At 38.0% G+C, this 17,615-nt stretch overlaps 1 protein-coding gene across 2 annotated transcripts in view; it reads left to right on the forward strand.

Annotated features, from left to right (window-relative positions):
• Positions 1-324: 324 nt before the first annotated feature.
• Positions 325-17,615, forward strand: part of C6 (complement C6) — a 64,753-nt gene continuing 47,462 nt past the window's right edge. The window contains exons 1-5 of one of the 2 annotated variants that reach the window (XM_030330637.1): positions 325-450; positions 5,912-6,073; positions 7,506-7,662; positions 9,086-9,230; positions 13,522-13,660. In XM_030330637.1, coding sequence (XP_030186497.1) covers positions 5,931-6,073; positions 7,506-7,662; positions 9,086-9,230; positions 13,522-13,660 — 584 coding nt within the window. In that variant the 5' untranslated portion in view covers positions 325-450; positions 5,912-5,930. Of the gene's footprint in view, positions 451-752; positions 893-5,911; positions 6,074-7,505; positions 7,663-9,085; positions 9,231-13,521; positions 13,661-17,615 lie in introns of those variants that run through there. The other variant, XM_030330628.1, reaches the window with a different exon arrangement.

Below are 17,615 nucleotides of genomic sequence, written 5' to 3' on the forward strand. Positions count from 1 at the left end.
ATTTTCTAAATCTTCCTCAATAAATATTCTATAATCAGAAAAAAATAAGAATCAATACGTATTTTAATTATCTGGACACATTCCTAAAGGGAAGACAATTTTAAGCAATGTATTCTAAAGGGGTTTTCAAAAATGGAGTCAGAGATTTTTTTTCTGTTACAATATCCCTTGAGTGGGAAAATCACTGAAAATTCAGGACCCTGTGTAATATCTCACACAGAGTTTCAGTATTACTGCTGAAGTAATCATTTGCAAAGTCCAGAGTTTCCACAGTGTGTTTATTTTGACAACACGTTAGATCTCCGGGTTAGGACCTTATATTAGCTAGCAATAGGAGGGAGGAAGCTTGTTTGGATTATCATATAACCCCTTTTTGTTTTGAGAAAGTCCCTATTATTTTTTCAGCCATTTGCAGATAAGCTCTCTGGACACCACAGACTCTGTTTACAGGTGAGTGATATAATGATTTCATTTGTAATCTTAATATTTCAGAGTTATGGATCATGTTTCCAACAAACGTACCCTTTCATGCGTGAAAATACATAACTCAGATTATAGCCACTTATTTGCCTTTCTACCTAGCTTAAATCTCAAAAGAACTAAAAGATCATGTCTCTTAAAGAACTTCCAGAGAACTACCTTGTTGAGATCAAGTTTTTTCTATGAGTTACACTAGAGTTAAAAGTAAAGCAAACATACCCTTTAGTCAAAAGATGAGTCATACTCCTGGACACCCCAGCCTATCCTAGCAATGGTACATATCATTTTTTGAGCCTCTGGGGAATGCACAGAAGAACAAAATATGAAATAAAGAGATTCAAGAAATTTACAAGGAGATGGAAAGGAAGAACCTGCAGCTGGGGGCAAACTAGAACATCCTTTGAACTGTCGGGTAAGATATGCTGAACTGCCTTACAGATAGATCGTTCATGTGAGGCGTGTACATCAGAAGGTGGCAGGTCAGAATAAGATGGACTTCACTCTACACTAGAATTCTCTAAATGCTCACAAAGCTGTCTTCAATGGTTCAGTGGGATCACTGACTTTTAGAGTACAAGGGAGGTGGCAATTATAAGAAACTAGAGAATTGGTACTCTCCCACCATGGCACCACAGAAGATTTTTTTGTATTTTCCTCTATTCACTGAACACTCTTTTGTTCCATGTCTCTATGAAAATGGTATGGTAATGGGTAAAATGCCCACATATAATTTTAGATGTTTCAAAATGCCCAGAGATGTTGGAAATTCATAAATAAGGAAACATTTGATATTTTATGCTGGGCCATGGTAATAACAAAATTAGAGAAATAATAATCTTTATTTGAATGAAAATTAATCCTTTTAACATGAAACAATTTTTCCTCATAACAATAAAATGTTATCAAATGAGAATATACCAGTTAGTTCTTTTATTAGCATCTCCTCAAATCAGAAGCTTTGACATTACTGTCTTAATTTATAGCATTTTCCAAATTGCCTCAGAACAGTTATACCCAGAGAAGAGATCAGAATAATTTTATAAGGATTCTGTTCTTGTGGTTTTTGATATTAGTTGGAATAAAGTCCATCTTTGCCTTTCAAGCTTTTGGAAGTTGAAACAGATACTTTCTGCTGAGAACTGAGAACTGGTAGTCTCTTGTAATTCAACTTCCCCCAATCATCTACAGGTTAATTCAACAAAATGCTTTAAAATTTTGTTTTCTCTGCAATTGAAGGAACTTTTCTGGAAGAAAACCATTTCTTCAAAATGTATGAGAGAAGTAAATAAATAAACAACAACAACAAAACCCTCTTCTGTTTAGGCTTCCTTGTTGATGCAGTTCCTATATGAGAAGATCCCAGTTTGGGTATGAGAGGGTAGAGTGGTGGTCAGTCTAGTGGTTGGTAACAGGGAAACTTCACATTCTTTAGGAGTCTAAGCTCTCAAGGACCCTGAAGCCAGTGAAAAAATACCCAATCTGGAGTTTGGGTCTGATGTTTAAGACTCATTCTATTCTGTCTAATCATAAGCTAAATTCTGTCTGGACACTCTTTGTCCCAATGTCCTATGGTTCCGGGCTGCCCAGGAAAACTAAGAAAGATAGGTTACTAACCAGGGAACCAAAATCAGCAGGCAAGTGTAGCAACCTTTAATTTTTGCGATTCAAATAGCCTAGGGCAGTAGTCGCTTATAGATAAGTAGCAGCTTATCTATGAGTTACATTTAAAAAGCTTGGATGAAAAGCATAGGAAGAATGTTCAGTTTCTGTCTACCTTCCCCAGACAGTGATAATGTATTCTGTTCTTTGTGTCTCACTCAATGCTGAGCAGTACACAATGGATACTCAAATGTATGTCAATTCCATTTTAAATTGAAGGACATTCTGTCACGTGTCAATAGTTTTGGTTGCTTTTATGGTAGCTTTTTTCTCTGAGCTTGTAGGGGAGTTCAAAAATCTCACTGGTTTATTAAGAAGAAGTGCTCTAATATTTGAGCATATTGAAGAAATAATTATTACATCTGATCCCAAACTCTTAGTTTGAATGAAGATTTACAAAATGATGAACCCATTTTTTTTGGCCGAAGTATCCTCTTATCACAACTAAGAAATGTAAGATATTAAAATATATTAAAAATACATAAAAGTACATAAAAAATACATTAAAATATAATCAGAAACTTACCCTCTGAAACATTTGAGGTGGCCATATTTCAGTAGGGCAATGTGGCAATACTTATTAATATTTTAAATTTCACATGATTTGACTAAGTCACCTACTGCTAGGAACACACCCATTGGTCCCATGCATATACTACAAAAGTATATATATTAAGATACAATATGAAGGTGTTTATGGCAGTGTAGGTGTAAACTAAATGCGTAAAATTAGGATAATAGTTAAATCCAATGTAATACACCCATATTGGTATAAAACTATGCAACCATTAAAAAGATGAAGTAGATATGCATCTATCAATATAGAAAGATAGTCAAAGTGTATTATGAAGTGAAAACAGCAAAGTACAGAGTAATATACATCACATGTCCTATTTATGTGCATATATTTAAAGAACATGCATATGTATATGTGTAAGGTAATGTACAGAAGAATTTTCCTTCCATTGGATACCTATAAAAAGATAAAACAGTGATTATGTGTGGGGACTGATTCTGGCTACAGGTAAAAGAGAAATCTGGCCTTGTATTTTTCTTTCTTGCCTGTTTAAAAATTTCAAATATAAGCACGTGTTGTTTTTATTTTTTGAAAGTCAGCAGAAATTTTCTGGTTGATTATATTATAAACCATCTTAATTTTCTTTTTCATACATTTTGATACAATTTAAAATTTTTTTAATGTTTCTTTATATCAGAGGCAGAGAGAGAGAGAGAGAGAGAGAGAGAGAGAGAAAGAACGGGGGAGGAGCAGAGAGAGGGAGACACAGAATCTGAAGCAGGCTTCAGGCTCTGAGCTGTCAGCATAGAGCCCGACATGGGGCTTGAACTCTCAAACTGAGAGCTCATGACCTGAGCTGAAGTCAGACGCTTAACCGACTGAGCCACCCAGGCGCTTCACATTTTGATACAATTCAGAACTTAATAAATGTTATCAGATAAATAAGAGGTGGACTAACCAAATAAATTACAAGTGCTTTAAAAGAAATCTGAATCTCAAAAGGTGTAATTTTTTATTTCAGTGAACTGTTATAACAAACTAGAGGTAAAGCAGTTATGCTACAAACCATCACTCGTGAAAACAATGGAAGACAATTAGACAAGCTCATTTCTAAAATCTATCAAATATCCTTAATTTGACAGAAAATTTAAGAACAGTTATTACAAAATGGCTGTAATTACGGACTCACATTATTACATTCCTGTTTCATAAGAACCAATTTCTAAACTGTTTCCCAGACTCCATTAAAAAATATTTACTCATTATATGCTATGCTTGCTCTCATTCTTCTTAATGCTGAAATGAATAAAACAGACAAAAGAGATCAACCACCATGCTGTTTGCATTCTAAGGAAGAAGGAAAGGGGCACCTGGGTGGCTCAGTTGGTTAAGCAGCCAGCTGTTGATTTTGCCTCAGGTCATGATCTCACAGTTCATGAGTTCGAGCCCTCCATCGGGCACAGACAGAACTGAGCCTGCTTGAGATTCTCTCTCTCTCTCTCTTTCAGCCCCTCCTCTATTCACTCACCCTCTTTTTCTCTCAAAATAAATAAATAAACATTTTAAAAAAGAAGAAGGAAAAGGGGAAGAGGAGATATTTATTTAAACCTCAGTAATTTATGTATCAGGAGGGGATGTATAACAAAGAAAAACAAAGCAGTGAAGGAGGGTGGGAAACACTGGTGGAAAATTGCAATTTCAAATAAAATGTTCAGAGATCTGGTTTTATTTGTAGGATGAAAAGTAACTAAAGTCATATTTTTAATTTTTTTTTGAATATGAATAGCCTTATTTAATATCAAAACATATTTTTGGTCTTCACATGATCCTCACTTCTACTTAAGAGCCCCTAATTTTGAAAAATGCATAAACAATAGCTATAATTAAATTTGTTGCACTCTTAAATGTTATTACTAACTTGAAAAGCTAATTTTTATTGAGTGATGATTCCATGCCAAGGATTGTCCTAAGCACTTTACATGAATTTTCTTACTGAACTCTAGCAAAAACCTTATGAACAAGGGAGAGTATTATTGCTGTTTTACAGATGACGAAACTGAGACACAGAGAAATTAGGTGAATGCCATTTTACCTCTTTAAATGAAAGTTACAGCAGCATTTTCTATATATACTTAATCATGTTGCATGTTTTGTGAGAGATACTAAGATCAACACAGCTAGGGGCGCCTAGGTGATTCAGTCAGTTGGACGTCCAACTTCAGCTCAGGTCATGATCTCCCAGTTCACGGGTTCGAGCCCCGCATCAGGCTCTGTGCCAAGAGCTCAGAGCCTGGAGCCTGCTTGGGATTCTGTGTCTCCCTCTCTCTGCCCCTTCCTCGCTCGTGCTCTCTCTCTCTCTCAAAAATAAATAAACATTTTTTTTTTTCAAAAGAAAAAAAGATCAAATAACAACACTGGGAGCAGAAGTGGTTTTGCAAATTCCTTTCAATAGCTCACAGATCGTCAAGGCTCCACAGCACACAGAGGCGAACCACTGGTCAAAGTTTTCTCTGGCATTCAGTTACATCTGGAAAAACCCTCTTGTGGCCCGGGTGGTAGAGTTCAAAGCAACTAGATGTTCCAGTTACACAATCATTAATGTGATTAGAAGTTCAGTGAAAGGGTGCACCTCATCCAAGAATGAGGAGTCTTCGGCTCTTAGTTGCCATGTAGTCTCAACATTATTGTACCTCCTTAAGCCCCAGTTCATTATCCAGAAAATGAGGGGGTTTAACCTGGAGATTTCAAAGATCCATTTCAGCTCTAACTTCTGTGACTCCATAGGTAGAGACAGTTAAACATTGAACTCTCTTTAGCAGGTTTCTAGGATACCAAGAAATTAGAGCTTCCAGAAAAATGCTCCAAACTCCTCCCCCAATCCAGAAAAGTATGAAAACTTGCCACGTAATTGAGGGTACTGCCCACACAAAATTCCATTTTGGAATGAAGTGTAATACAAATGTATATACTGCAACACTTTGTCTTATAGCCTGTCACTAACAGCTCAGAGAAACTTACTAGTACTGGGAGTTGTAACTATGGGAATATCCACTCTAAAAATATAAGTAGGATCTTAAAAAAGAAAGTAGGATTCGTAGTCATGAGCACGGGGATTTATAGGTGTAAACTTGCGTTAAGGGGGGGCGGGGAGACGCAAATAATTTCTAAGATCATAGCTGAGTCTGTAACTGAGAGTGACTTGTAAAGTTTTAACCCCAACAACTGTTTGATATGTATTTTATTATTCCCCTTCAGGGCTTAGAGGTTTCAAGGCATGGCCAGACACTCCATCTTATATTTCATCCTCCTGAGTGCTCTGATTGACAAGTGCCAACCCTGTTTCTGTGATCATTACCCATGGAGTCAGTGGTCCAGCTGCTCAAAAACCTGTAATTCTGGAACCCAGAGCAGACAGAGGTGGGTGCGAGCTATGAAGATTGACTTTGTGCCATGGGAAACCTCACAGACAGACTTAGCAATATCAAAAGTGCCACACCAAGCAATGAGGAAGAAAAAAGTATATCTCAAAGTAAGAAATCATGGGATTCGATTTGGATGGAATTTGAGGTCTTTTCCACATACGGTTGAAAGGAAGTCTGCATTTGTTCTCTCCATAAAATCAAGGAGCTTCGAAGAAATTTAATTAAGAATGTGTGCAATATTTTCTGTTGACTATTTAACTTGCTAAGAATCTCTACTCAAGCCTTTTTTCAATCAGTGTATAGCTCCACTTGCCTACAGTTAGTGAGTTAATTATGGAGAATTTTCTACTCATTAAACTGAGTCTAACAGGACCTCAATTGAGCAGCGCTATTAGCTATTAGCTTGATTGTCAGCAAGTAGAAGAAGTCAGGAAAACCGTGTTTAATTGAAAACATTTAATAATTCAGTGTTCTCACCGATTCAGACTACTTAGCCCCCACAGTTTCTTTAAAACTGTTCAATGTTTCTGTTCCATGAAGATGCTCACATGACTAGGGAAGAAAGGTATATATTTAATGTGCTTTAATCATTATAGGTTTTTAGAGACCTATTTTACAAAACTCTTTTTACATGCGCAGTGTGAGTCTCATTAAAATCACCAACTGACTCCCCCAATAAATCATCCACTAAGTAGGTTAAAGCTTTAATAGTCCTTCACTCAAGAGTCCCTCAGTAGCTCTCCACTGGCTACCAAATAAAGCACAACAATACACCCGGCTCTTCTCCACCAGCACCACCCGGGCCCATCCACTAGCTCCCCCATGGATGCTTCCTGTTCTTCCACCTGTAATCTTGGCATGTGCCTTTCCCCCCGCATACCCTGCCCTTTGATGCCTGGAGGTGTCACATGAATTTTTCAAGATTTATCTCTCCTATTATTTTTCTCTTTGGATCTTTGGCCTCACAGCACTCTGACTCTGTCTCAATCATTATACTTATTACACTGTGTTGTCATAATGTAAGGAATTTGCAGAAACTTTCTTCTTTCTTTTCTTTCCTATCCAGTCCCTTCAGAGACTTCCATGAGGGCCAGCTTCATGGATGTGTTTCCTATGCAGTCACATAGGACCACACTTAGAAGGGCTCCATGCTTGGCTTAATGCGCTGCCGTCGCTGTCTCAAAATTCCTAATAATGTTTTAACAAGAGGCCCCTCATTTTCATTTTGCACTGGGCCCCAAAAATTATGTATCCAGTCCTGAATGCTGTTAAGTGGTAAGAACTGCACAGATGCCAACCTGCCTGACTTTCCAAAACAATTTCTTTCTTTTTATTCATCGTGGTCAATGCTCAGTGGTATTTTTCTTATGGGGATGGAACCACAGTGAATATACTCATTCTAAGCAGATCTTTTCTCACTATTACAGAAAAATAGTAGTTGATCAGTACTATCTGGATAACTTTTGTGACCAGCTTTGCACTAAGCTGGAGACTAGAGAATGTAACCTGCAACGTTGTCCTATCAACTGCCTCCTGGGAGATTATGGACCATGGTCAGCCTGTGACCCTTGTGTCGAAAAACAGGTAGGTGACCCATGGGCATCTTCAGGAAATCTGAATCACAATAAAAGATTTGGATGACCTGACAGGATCAACAATCACAGAAATGCTCAATTTCCTCAGTTTCTGAAAATACACCATTCCAGCTTCCATTGAGGGAAAATTCCATTTAGCAATCTTTCAAAGGAAATTCTACCCCCAGTATTGATATTGTTCTTATTGAGCTCTGGATTCCACTGCCTGTTCCCTCTGAGAGCTCAGAAAGCAAAAGCAGGTGCTAGAAAATGGGGATTTCAGTCCAAAATTTAAAATCAGACAAATGAGGGACATTAGATACACCCACGTGGCTCCATCGGTTAAGCATCTGACTCTTGATTTCAGTTCAGGTCATGATCCCAGGGTCATGGGATCAAGCCCCAAGTCAGGCTCTATGCTGAGCATGGAGACTGGAGCCTACTTAAGATTCTCTCTCTCTTTCTCACTCTCTCTCTCTCTCTCCCTGTCTTGCACATGAATTCTCTCTCTCTCTCTTAAAAAAAAAAATGAGAGACATTAATCAAAAGACTGACTCCTGGCCCTGCTTCTAATTTCCCTCTCCCCATGGGAAAGTCCCTCAATTTGTTTATTCTTTCCAGCTGCAGTATTTACTCACTTCAGCTCATTCCTGTAAGGGCATTGGCCCTCAGAAACCCCAATTAGAGTGGGTGCTCAGCAGTCACACATTTGGGAAGAAAAAGGAACTCATTTGTGGAGCACCCACTGTCTGAGGGAAACTGTTCTAGGCCCTTATATCATCTTGTTCACACATGAGAGTGTGCTTTCCTACCCATTTTACAGATGAGGAAGTTAGAGCTCATTAGGAAATAAGTAATTTTCCCAAGAATATGCCTCTGATGAGTAGAGACACTATATTTTGAAGCTGAATTTTTCTGACTTCAAAGTCAGTACTTTTTGATCTTGTCATGTGTCTATCATTCCCTGACTCCCTGTTTTATTACTCACCATTTAAAATCCTTTAAAATGTGGAGAATATGTCAACCTTGTTTTCCATGTTGACTTCCTTATGCAAAAAACAAAAACAAAGACAAAAACCCCAAATCCCTTCACATTGATCACTTCACACTACCTTTGAGATATAAAAATGCTGTTGTTACTCCTTGGAAGATTTACTGCATGTGAGACACTCAGTAAATATCTGTGCATTTGATTTTGATATAATTTATTCTCATATGGTTTCAGAGTTAGAAGTCTTAGAAATCTTTGGTCCTGCTTTCCCATTTTACAGTTTGGAAAACTGAGGCCCAGAGAGGTGATGACTTTCCTCAGGGCATGCAATAATGGAACTGGAAAATTCATTACTTAATTTAGAAAACATCACTAGAGGAAGAATATATATAGGCTTTGACCCTGACTCAGAGTTCCTCACCTTTCTCTCCTTTCCTTTCAGTTTAGGGTTAGATCCATCTTGCGCCCCAGTCAGTTTGGAGGACAACCATGTACTGAGCCCCTGGTGACTTTCCAACCATGCATTCCATCTAAGCTCTGCAAAATTGAAGAGGTTGACTGCAAGAATAAATTCCGCTGTGACAGTGGTAATGTACTATAAAAAAGGTTCAGTCTCCACTAAAAATGACTTGACTAAATAGTTTTTCCAGTTGACTACCAGTAAAAGCCATGATAGAGAAGTCTAACCATATTTTAAGTATGGCAAGACAGGGGAGTTATGGTACCAATTGCCAAGCTATTCATGTATGAAATAGCTTTCAAGTTATAATCACTTTGACCATTTCCATGATCCATTTACTCTTCAAGTTCTGATGCCCAGGTCCCTACACTGTGATAAAGCAGGATGAAGAGAGGAGGAGGAAAAGGAAGAGAAAGTAGATACTTGTAAAACTCAGCTATTAATAAGCACAAATCCATAATCAGAATAAGCAGCTGAAAAGAATTATAGATATAAAAGATCTTCAATATAGTTTATTAAGATAAGAATATTAAGATATATCAGGGGGATGACTACAGATGATGTGACAGATTTTCTTGGGTGGTCCATTGAAAGGCTCCAAAGGTAATTCCAAAAGGAAGACTGAAAATGATTTAAATAGTGGCAACACTCCCATCAAGTCCATTACTCATTCAGATATTTCAGTTTCATTAGATTAGATTTCAAATCTTGAATATATTATTTAATCATATGTATCCTCAATAATTAACAGCTCTTTAACACCACCATTTTGAACACTTTAAATCTGATTTCTGCAAACTTTTTCAGTTAAGGTCCAGACAGTAAATATTTTAGGCTTTTTGGCCGTACATTTTTTGTTGCAACTACTCAACTCTGACATTGTAGCATAAAGCTGCCACAGACCATATATAAACAAATGGTCATGGCTGTGTTCCAATCAAATTTTATTTACAAAAACAGGCAGCAGGTGAGTTTTAGCCCATCAGCCATAGTTCACTCACCTCTTATCTAAATAGTCAATTTGACATAAAAATTGGAATTCAGATGAATAAAATCCATATAATTTTTGTGTACTCTGGTACACAATGACAAGTAAAGTATTTATAACTTAAAGAGCAGATTTCAAATTCCATAGAAAATTGACCCAGACCTTAGATCTAACATTTTCCTCCTCTTGATCCTTGCTTACTGCCTTCAGCTTTGCTGGCCTCTTCAAAAGTTGGACAAGAATGATGGCATCAGGATTTTTCTTCTGTGCCATCCCCCCCCCCACACCCGCCAAAACCTGGGATATGAGGATGGCACATGGGTAGGAAGACACACTTCACAGCTACATGCATAAGGTCATGTCACTAGTTGACAAAAGAGGGAATATGGAAAAAATCTTGATGGCAATGACTGAGCAGAATACAGACTTAGGTATTAAATCCAGAATATTAAGATAAAGATTTAGAACTGAGGTGCAACTATTCGAAGCTTGAAGGGTAGTTTTGGAACAAATTACCAGAAAGAACTCCTTTCTTCCATGGATGTTAAATCTATGAAATTTACTACAAAAGGGCTTTGTTTAGGTCAAAATATTCACAAGTTTGAGAAGGCTTTAGATACATCCATGAGCCACCTATTCATAATAAGTGATTTCAGGAAAGCTAGTGGGGTAAGGACAGGTGATCAACAGTACACCCACAGCAAATGATAAAAATGGACTATTAACATGCACGTGCCATGTTTGGTAAGCTGCTCCTACCTGGAACTCTCTTAGTAACCCCTGAGCTGCTGTCCAGATGCCTTCACCAGGAATCCCTAGATCTTCCCATGATCCAGCCACTAAGTGGCTAATCCCTGGCACAGATGTGGTTGGCATCCATTTTGATTGGGTGGTGCCATGGCTTATTGGTTGTTAAATATTCCACCGAAGATTATATACCACTTTGCTCTTCTAAAACCATACGTTAATGCCACTCTCAAAGAGAATAAAAGATTAGATGGACCATTATTTGACTCAATAAGATGTTTGGCCTTCAATTAACAAAGAACTGTTTATTCTAAAGAGAGTTTCCCCATAAGAGACTCCTAAAAACTGAGAACAAACTGAGGGTTTATGGGGGGAGGGAGGGAGAGGTGGGTGGGTGATGGATACTGAGGAGGGCACCTGTTGGGATGAACACTGGGTGTTGTATGGAAACCAATTTGACAATAAATTTCATAATTAAAAAATGAAAATAAAAAAATAGCTAAATTAAAAAAATAATAAAAAATAAAAAAATACTTTTAATAAAAATAAACATTTAAATAAAAATAAATTAATTAAAAAAAATAAAGAGAGTTTCCCTCTTCCCTTTCTTCGCTCATGATTGCTGTTCAGAGTTCTCCAAGACTAAATATATGATTTCAATGCATACATGGATCTTTGAGAATTACCCATGAGGCTAATAATCCCCATGCACTATGCCAACTCCTCTGTCAAAATCCTAATTTTAAGCATAAACACTAGAGAATTTATAGCTCATTATGCATATAACATACCACTGCAGTAACACAAATCAGTTCAAGTAAATAGGAAAAATATGTACGGTTTCTAAATGATGCACAGCCCTAGGTGCAAGTTTATGTACACATGCATTGGCTAAAGCACACTGACTTCTGCAAATCCTGCACTATATCAAACTGCCCTTCACCTTTCCCATTCCTTTCCTGGTATGAGATATATTTATGGCTCACAGTATCTCTCCCATTGTGCTTCCTATCCCATTGAGTCTCTGTGGCCTGGAACCATTCTCAGCTGTGTACTATCAGATCTATATCGCTCACACCACCCACCCCTAAATATCACTCAAAAGATGTCCTCTTGCTTTCATCCCTACCCTTGCTAATAGCTCCTCTTCAGTATCCCCAGAAGAACCAAATGGATAGGTTTTCTTATATTCAAACAGATCTAGTACCCTACTCACAAAGCTAGGCTAATGAGAACTATATCCTGCAGGTATATCCCTACCTCTACCTGATAAAATGGGATTTCCTTCTCCTTTTACTGTAACCAAATCGAAAATTAGCTTTTGCTCAATTTCACTCAATTGCAAGTGCGAAGCTCAAAACTTTTAAAAAATGTAATATTTGGGTTTTGTTTCCTTTGGACAAAGCATCTATATTTCAAACTAAATTATACATTCTGTTCTGCCCTGAAAAAAGCAAACAAACAAAACACCAGAGATGTGCTATTTTAAAAACAGAGTATCTTTCAGGTTATATCTTGGGATTCACAGAAATTCAATTTTCTCAAAGTATTCAGTCTTGTGTGACTATGGTGCTCATAACAATAATTGTTTCTAATCATAGTTCAGATACAATGTAAAATGTTGAATAATCAAAGAAAGAGACTTAATTACTTTCATTTTTCTCTACCTTCTTAGTGAAGATTATTTACCGAAAGAGTTGAAACTAAGTGCTTTCTGGGTAACTCTCTAGTAATAAAAAAAATTAAATTCAACAGAATATCCAATTTCCCCAAAGCATTTCAGTTAGTCAAAATAGTCATGCATAGCTGCAGGAAGATGCTCGTCACAACTTAAAGTAATTAACCAGATCATCTTGAGGAAAACATTTAATTTAACCTTGTCATCAGTGAGACCTGTACATAGTTGTACAGACGCCAGAATCCCCGATTCTACGCCAAAGGCTAAGGGACAGGAGAGGGGCTGTCATTGTACATAAGGCATTTCAATTTCTGTAATATATACATATACATGGAGTCCAAGGATCCTTATGATATTCGGCAAATTTTAAAAGGAAGATAACTATCTAAGTACATGGGGTTTGTACTATTTTGTAAATTCACTCACTTAATCTGCTACCTAACACTGTAGTACCTAGGCATTTAACTTATTCAAAAACTGAGATATAATAAATTTTATGTTCTTGAACATAAGATTTAAAAAAAATCATGTAGCATGACTCTAATGTGTCTGGCTTCTCTCACTCAACGTAAAAATGTAGAGGTACAGTGATATTATCGTGTGTATATATTAAATTATAGGGGTTTTTTAAAAATAAAAACAGTGACCTTGATTTTGTTCTGAATCAAAACAGAAGTCTGGACTTACTGTTGATTTTCTCCTACAGAACATGATCTCTGCAGCAAGTTCACTGTAATGAGAATGGGATCCAGCACTACCTCCCTTATTTAAGACAATTAGCCCAATGGTGACTAAGTAATTCTAGGGTGACCCTGTAACCCTAAAAAAAAAAGGGAAAATAGCAGCTTAGCATCTATTTCCATATTTCCTAAATCTGTATCAAAAATAATGAAAACTTTCCCTCACAACTCTCCCTTGAAACTTAAAGCACTCACTCATTTAAGATCAATGGATATTTTCTCAAATAATCGTTTGTTGTTAATGTTGTTTGCTTTTCCTGACTAGGCCGCTGCATTGCCAACAGGTTACAGTGCAATGGAGAAAATGACTGTGGAGACAATTCGGATGAAAGGGATTGTGGAAGAGTAAAAGCACGGTGCCCACACAAGCAACCCATCCCCAGTGTACAGTTGATGGGCACTGGGTATGTAATGTCTTTTTATCATTTAAGGGAGTAAAGTCATCTCTGAATGAATGCTCTGGAAGTAGCAATGAAAACAATGAGAAACGAGAAACATGATTGTCCACCTTCTTCATCAACGTCTCATGACTCCTACCAGCCCTGTCTCCAATGCTTGGCTTCTGGCTCAGGCAGTATGTGGACATGGTCCTCACTCCTAGGGAGCAAAAGAATTTAGCATTTTCACAATTAGTCTGTACCAGGCAATGCCACAGGCTCTTCATCAACATTGTTTCCATTCTCATATATCCTTCAGACAGGTCTGGAGTGAATCAGGCAAACTGGTAGGATGCCAGCCATTCTAGAAAATACTAAGGTAGATTCCTGGGTCTAGGTCTTGAATAGGTGAGTAACCAATCAAAAATGCACAGTTTCCTCATCTGTATGTTGGATGACTACAAGCCGATTTGAAGTTCTGTCCTAAGAAGTACTAATTAGATAGGACACCTGGGTGGCTTAGTCAAGTGTCCAACTTCGGCTCAGGTCATGATCTCTCACATGTGAGTTCAAGACCCAAATCAGGCTCTGTGCTAACAGCTCAGAGTCTGGAGCCCGCTCTAGATTCTGTGTCTCATTCTCTCTCTGCCCCTCCCCTACTTGTGCTCTGTCTCTCTTTGTCTCTCAAAAATAAATAAAAAAAAAAAAAAGAAGAAGTCCTAATTAGAGTTGATTTAAGTGAGAGTGTGTCAATACCATCTTATCGATGTGCAGAAATGGTTTTCTTCTTTTCTTATCCCTGGAAGAAAACCTTAGCCAAAAACTCCCACTGATAATGGAGAAAGAGGGTATCAGAAAAGTATGCTTGTGACTGTCTTGAAACTCAAAACACTCAGGAAGGAAAACCAGTCTGCAAACGTGAGAGGCAAGCCCTGAGTCAATAATGGGAGACAAAGTCAGAAGGAAAGGAGTGAGGTAAACATAAAAAAAGAAAGGTGATTTATAAAAACAAACAAACAAACAAACAAACAAACAATGGTAAGAAAAGAGGGTAAGAGGTGAACTGAACATGGCTAAGGCGCCCAAACTTCCTCTCACATGAACTATGTGATGCACTGATAGGTCAGGACAGTTTAAAGGCAGAATCAAACCTGCATAGTCACCTGTCCTACTTGCTCACCTTACAAACTAGGAAACTGAGACTCAGGAAGGTGAGATAAAATGCCCAAGTCTACCAGCTAGTAAATGCTGACACAAGAATTAAAATCCAGATTTCAAAACCCAGGTTATTCCCACCATTACATTCTGATTTAGGACAGTATCCACCTTAGAAATGAGAACATACTGGAAGAAATGTCAGTAGACCGGGCAAACCTCCTTCCAGTCTTTGAATAGTACTCAGCAATTCTAACATTCCTATTTTAGGTCATGAGGACATTGGAGGCTTGGCAAGGAATTCTAAATCCATTGGACCGAGCCAATGTCTCAGAATACTTTGGGAAATATAAGACAATGAAAACAGAACTAAACCTTAGGTGGAAGTATAAGGAAAATCAGTAAAGATAATCTGTACTCTCTTTTTCCCATCAATTTTGGGCCAGAAAGCAAATAGTTTGCTATAGGCTTTTATTGCTTTGTATTAGACTCTTAAGTCTTCAGTTATGCAGCCAGACTTGTATAATATGAAACCTGGAGGCACCAAAGACAAACAGCAGTAGTTGCAAATACAACCTTATTTGAGTAGAATGAAAACCAGAAGCTAGTGAGCCAAATTCAAGGATAGAAGTAAAATGGGGAGCAACTACTAGCCTGGAAGTAAAGGGATCCAGGTTCTAGAGCTAGTTCTGCATTAACTCATTACATTGTAATGAAGTTATTGAATGTTTCTGGGTTGTTGTGTACATTGGATGACTACAAACTGGTTTGAGGTTCTGTCCTTAGAATTCCTAATTAGAGTTAATTTCAGTGAGAGTGTTTCAATAGCATTTTCTTATCAATGTATAAAAATGGTTTCCTTCTTTTCCTTTCCCTGGAAGAAAGCCTCAGCCAAAAACTCCCACTGATAATCACATTTTTTAATGTTCTGATTGATGAGGGGTGACATTACAAATTCACCTCTTGCTCAGTTGGTCTAGACTCTAGAGTTACAGATGGGGAGGACCACATGCTATGTGTACTTTGGCAAAAGGACCATGCGGCCCTCTGCCAACCAGAGCTGTTGTCCCAAGGTTTCTCAGAAATGAGCAAAACCTGCTGCTCGGGGACAGCCAGTCCTCTCCTCGCCTCTCCAGGGACTGAGAATTTTGAGAGCTGTTTACTGGAATCTCTTTCTAATCTGCTGGCCTTAGAATCTCTGCCCCCTCTCTAACACATTCCCACCCCAAAACAGTAGCCTCCTAGGTAGCCATACCTCTTCTTTTTATGTTTGTTTGTTTGTTTGTTTATTTATTTATTTATTTGAGAGAGACAGACAGATAGAGTGTGAGTGGGGGAGGGGCAGAGAGAGAGGAGGACACAGAATTCAAGCTCTGAGCTGTCAACACAGAGCCTGATATGGGGCTCAAACCCATGAACCACAAGATCATGACCTGAACCAAAGTTGAACGCTTAACTGACTGAGCCACCCAGGCACCCCAGCCATACTTCTTTTGAAGTAGCATCTCCCCAAGAAAGAATTTAACAAGACATATCAACATTCCTACATTGCCAGCAGCAGTCACCAGGTATTAAACCTGAAGCAAGAATCAGGCAATAACAGCATACTATTTGTTTTTTCTTAGCCTCAGTCTAGGTACAAATGCATACATACACACACACACACACACACACACACACACGTACACACATGCATATTTACATTATGTGTGTATATATAATTTTTAATTAAATTTTAAAAGTTACAAAATATGACACATAACGCCAAACTAGACAAAAACACTTTAAAAACTTAAAATATGAAAGAGTATGGTGTATTTGAAACACCAAAATATTTAAAGCCAAGTTAAATACCGCAGAAGGAGGAGAATGAATGAAAGTGAAAATTGCTACATAGTTGAATTAACTCCTAAAAGATTCCTCAGGATGGCCCTCATAGAACCACCTTCATCAAACTATCTTTGGGCTCTCTGCTGCCTTTATAGATTCCTCATGACCTGGAGCCATTTTTCTCAAGCCCTTTCTTGTTTGTGACAAATTCTTAAGTACATTGTATGAAACAGTATAAGGTCTGATACCATCTGTCTAAAGATAGTGTCAAATCCCACAGGTTAATGGCTTGGTCCCACAAGACCACCCCCCTCAGATGCTAATCATAAGTTCTAATTGTCACCTATGATTCTGACACCTAGGAGGTTTTCGGGACTCCCTCCTCTTTGATTAATTTGCTTAGAATGGCTCATGGAACTCAGTAAAACAATTTACTTACTATTGTTAAAAAACAAAATTCAACTGAGTAAGTGAAGATCTAATTGGCTTCATTCAATGATTCATGAATCAGACAGCATCCCGTCTAGCAGATAGAAAGGAGCTCTGAGGAGCTATACAAAATGGAAGACTTTTATGGGCAGAAGGAGATGGAGCAAGGAAGTTTTTGCAAAGAGTGGATCATTTCAGGCAAGGTCACTTTCCTATGAGGGAAGGCAGGGGTCAATCAGGCAGATTAGTTCACTAGTGCTGACCAGGTAATTCCACATTGCTGGTTTAAGGCCACATTCCTAGGAAGGTAGTTGAGAACTGCAATAAGATTAGGCATTCAGTCTTGGTTTGCTGACATGAAGCTTAGCCCAAGTGACTCCATTTTGTTGTTTCTTTTTTTTTAACACTGTTTACAAGTTTATGATAAAAACGATATGAAAAGCAATACAGATGAACCTCCAGTTGGAAGAGATGAGTAAGGCAAGGTATATGGGAAGAGGCATGGAGCTTCCATGCCCCCACCAGGGAGGCCACTCTCACAGCACTTCCATGTGTACCAACTGAGAAG

Source organism: Lynx canadensis, chromosome A1 (genome assembly GCF_007474595.2).
Source record: "Lynx canadensis isolate LIC74 chromosome A1, mLynCan4.pri.v2, whole genome shotgun sequence".
NCBI classification, from domain to species: domain Eukaryota; kingdom Metazoa; phylum Chordata; class Mammalia; order Carnivora; family Felidae; genus Lynx; species Lynx canadensis.